Source organism: Physella acuta, unplaced genomic scaffold (genome assembly GCF_028476545.2).
Source record: "Physella acuta isolate Inbredline_101_S28 unplaced genomic scaffold, ASM2847654v3 ptg000544l, whole genome shotgun sequence".
Lineage (NCBI taxonomy): Eukaryota > Metazoa > Mollusca > Gastropoda > Physidae > Physella > Physella acuta.
Window position 1 is genome coordinate 1180072 of NW_026732063.1, and position 4347 is coordinate 1184418.

The window sequence follows — 4347 nt, forward strand, 5'->3', positions numbered from 1 at the left end:
TAAGTGACTTTGATCAACAGGTAAGCACATCTCATAGTACGATATATTCACAGAACATTAACTTATCTAGAATATTATTAAGCTGCTTATAAAATACAAACGCCTAAGCCTGTTACTAAGAGCTATTTATTATTTGTGTTGATTTTCTCTCATCATAACTGACACTGAATTTCAGGTATATAGTTGTTTTTAAATTTGGACTTATTTTTTATGCAAATTACAGTATGTCGCGAAAACGCGACATCGGGCACTTACGGACCGAACAGTAATTTTTTTTTTTACTATTTTTACTGTCACGTGTTTCTCTAAATATCCACGCACAAACAATAGAATATAACAAACTAAACATACGTACATGCAAGGAGATGTAGAATCACTTGCAAAATGTACGAAAACTATACTTTATTAGCTCAGGCATAGAGTTACATAACTCTGCTGCACCTGCTCACTGTCTAACTCTTATGAAAGGGTATTTCGAAGCCTTGCTGTCGTTGTTCTACTACACTTCAGTAACACACTTCATATGAAAGGACTTCCTTCAATGTGTAGAGCCTTAGTTGTCCCCGGTTACGTCATTTTCGTGAACTCTTATTCAATGTCAACTAATAAAGACGCATATTTCTCATTTGACCTATATTTGGTGTACACACAAAGCACGTGAACAAATATTGTCATAAATGACAGTGTTCAGCTTTTGTATATTCGTCCATGCTCAATGCAGCTGCTGTGGGTACTTAGTGTCACTGCTGTGGGTACTCAGTGCCACCGGTGTGGGTACTCACTGCTATTGTTGTTGGTACCCTATGTTTCTAATTCGTGCTACGGCTATTGTTCTCGACTGATTCTGATATTGATTACCAATGACAGTGCGGTAGCTACATAATGCCACTGGTATGGGTACTCAATGCTGAAACAGTGGGTACTGAGTGTTGAAGCCATGTGTACTGAGTGCTGAAGCTGTAGGTATTCACTGTTGAAGCTGTGGGCACTCAGTGTTACTGCAGTTGGTTCTTGATGTCACTGCTGTAGGTACTCAGCACTGCAGCTGTTGGTAAGTGATAACGTTGATGTGGATACTCAGCCTTAGCAGTGGGTACTCTGTATCACTGCTGAGTACTTAGTGCTCAAACTGTGGTTGCTCAGTGTCAATGATGCTGCTACTAAGTGCTGAAGATGTGGGTACTCAATACCACTGCAGTCGGTACTAAAAGCCAGTACAATGCAACTAATGTGGATATTCAATAGCACTGCAAAGGGTATGTTTGTCAGTATTCAACCTTACTGTGTTTATTACGAGGTGTATGTCTATGCTCAGTGTTATTATTGTCAAGGTCACTGTAATGACCTTTCTTTGGTGGTATCCAGGATAGTGGTCCACCACCTCACTTCCTGTTGTCTATTTATTTTTTTATGTTCTCATATTTTACAATATTATTTCAAAGCTAAATTCGTTATCTTGTACCCAGCAACATGATCACATTATCCCAGCATCGTTTTCTCTCCATATGCTAATGTCAATGAAACATGTGAACTCTACTTCACCTACCACATGGACCGTAACTTTCTAAAGTGCACATGTATATATAGACAAAGACTATATTGTAAATCTCTAACTTATTTATAATCTTACTTGAATAAATGACAGCTTGGCGATGCATCGTGTTTCGTTATACCTGTTTGGCACCCAAGTTCCATTTTATGTCTTATTGCCGGATGTCGCGAAAACGCGACAACCCGTAATTAGCAGATAACTTCAAAAATCATTATCATATGTGATTTATACTGTTTACATACATAAAAAGTGAATAATAAAGCTATTAGTATTTTTATAGCAAAAAAGAATCACCCGTTTAGTAACAATAATCAATGTAATTAGGCTGAATTCACGAAGTGAAAAAAATTACGATGCAGCAGTAGGATAAATGTACCTATGCACAAATGCTAAGCGCTAAATCGGTATTAAAAGTTAATGCATATATTTTTGCTAATGGGTGATATGAAATTTTATTTTCCATCCACATTCCTTCTGTAAATAGATGTATACATAGTAGTGGAATTACTTTAAACACCCAATCCAAAAATGATGAATATTTTGAATTTAGATTTTTTTTTGCTTTAAATTAAATAGCACATTAATATTTAAATATTTCAATCCACGTCTCTGTTATGTCATGTCTAGGAAAACAAGCAACACTAGAATGGCTGGATAATCCATCAGAAGCGAAAATAGATTTTAAAGAAGTGGTTTCTATGGAAACAACAGTAAATACTGCCCTATTTGAACTTAAGCAAACGATTTCTGGTAATATTATAATATGTAATAGTGTTTTACGTTTTGTTTTTATTTACTATTTATTTGATTAATAATTTAGAACGATTAAAAACAATTGACAAATACAGTAAAGATAACGATACATCACTAAACTTTAATTATTATACATTTTGTCTTCATTGACTACGTCGTCCGTTTAAAATACTTTCATCCTATGGATTGTAATATACATCGGTATATGTAAAAACTATTGTTTGTTTTCTAAAATTCAAAATATTCTTATTGGAATGATAACACATGGTTTAAAAGCCGTTTTAATATTTCGCATCCTTAAACCATATTTGTTACACATGTCTAACAGTTTCCTGCACCAAGTATCAAGCAATGGCTGCTGGAGATAAGACAACACAAGAGAATAAAAGTGTTGACTCTGTACACGATGGAAATTATTCTGATCTTTCTATGTCAGGTAGAACTTTAATTTTGCTTAGATAAAATAAAAATAAAAGGTAAATAATTGTAAAACGTTATTGTGATACGTTACGTAATGTTTTTATAAATAAATAAATAAATAAATAAATAAATAAATAAATATATATATATATATATATATATATATATATATATATATATATATATATATTTATATATATATATATATATATATATATATATATATACAGCAATGCACCAATGCTTCATTGCATGCATTAGAATATGTTAACATAAACACATTTTACAAGTTGCAGCTGATTTTAGTAACAAACTAGAGCAGAGAGTAGAACGACTTGAAACAACGCTAACTTCTATGCAAAGTAGTAATAAAAAAACTGAAGCTGACGTGACCGAATTAAAACAATGGAGGGACACTTATAAAACAGAAGAAAGTAATATGAAGGAACACATAGAACAAATGGCTTTAAAGCAAAAACATAATGCTAAGCAATTCCGAAAGCAAATTAACGAACAGAAAAATATAACGGATGAGATGAATGAAGAATTGAAACAATTGAATGAAATAAAACAATGGAGGAAAACACTAATATCAGAACATAACACTATGAAGAAATATTGAAGAATTGTCTAAGACACTAACAGATAATAAAGAAAAGACTGGAGAGCAAATACAAGAATCCACAACCAGAATAAATGAGTTGAATACAGAAATTAAGACCCTGAAAGAAAAATAATCAAATACAAGCCAAACACTGGAAATCACGAATACAGAGATGAACAAGTTTGACATAATATTGAACAAAATAAATGAAGAATTAGAAATTTAAACAACTAAGACAGAGAAATTACAAAAAGAAATTAAATGTCATTCTGATGTTTTATCTCACTTGAGGGAGGAAGGAAATAAAAACAAAAATATGGAAACCAAAGTAGAAAAGTTAATGTCAATGGTTTGTAACTATTTTATCTTTTGAACACATATTTTACTTTTTTAATGTGAATTTCTTGGTTTGTGTTGTATTAGTTGATAGCTAAACACTTTAATAACTATCACACTTTGTCTTGATTTCATTTGCCAAAAATGTTAAGACAACATGATTATATTAATCTAATTCTAGCATAGCGTCACTTTCAAGATCCTTAACCAAAGATTGATGCCCGTTGAAAATTTAATTCAAATGTTTAATCAAAACTTGGCAAATAGACAAATGAACAAACAAAAGGTAACATAATTAGAACGTAATGGGATTGGTCGTTTTGAGAGTCTACTAAACCCGTTTATATTCCAACATGCTCTCCTGACAAAAGCGTTGTTTTAGACCGATTTAAATATATTAACAAAGTTGTTTTTGTTCTATTTTAGACCTAATTACAACATTAAAAAATAAAAATAATTACACTTCTTAAGTCCAAATGTTGTTTTTGTTTGTAAATTTTGTAGAAAGTCAATTTTTAAAAAATGATGATACAATTTTTATAATGACCTGATGTAATCTTTTGTTTTAGCTTGCAACTTTGGAAAATGATGTTTTAAAATTGTCAAGTGATGTAGATTCAATTAGTAAGTATTTTATCATTACAGCCCGTACATGAATTATTAATATCCTGGATTTCATCTA

The 4347-nt window shown here is 31.7% G+C and overlaps 1 protein-coding gene across 2 annotated transcripts; it reads left to right on the top strand.

Annotated features, from left to right (window-relative positions):
- Nucleotides 1-2208: 2208 nt before the first annotated feature.
- LOC131946128 (kinesin heavy chain-like) lies at nucleotides 2209-3633 on the top strand. Of its 2 annotated transcripts, none has more exons than XM_059306777.1 (3): nucleotides 2209-2302; nucleotides 2634-2741; nucleotides 3016-3633. In XM_059306777.1, the coding sequence occupies exons 1-3, from the start codon at nucleotides 2251-2253 to the stop codon at nucleotides 3345-3347; spliced, it is 492 nt and encodes a 163-aa protein (XP_059162760.1). In that variant the 5' UTR covers nucleotides 2209-2250; the 3' UTR covers nucleotides 3348-3633. The 2 variants fall into 2 exon arrangements, with proteins under 2 accessions (XP_059162760.1, XP_059162761.1); XM_059306778.1 differs by having other exon boundaries at nucleotides 3022-3633.
- The last annotated feature ends 714 nt before the right edge of the window (nucleotides 3634-4347 follow it).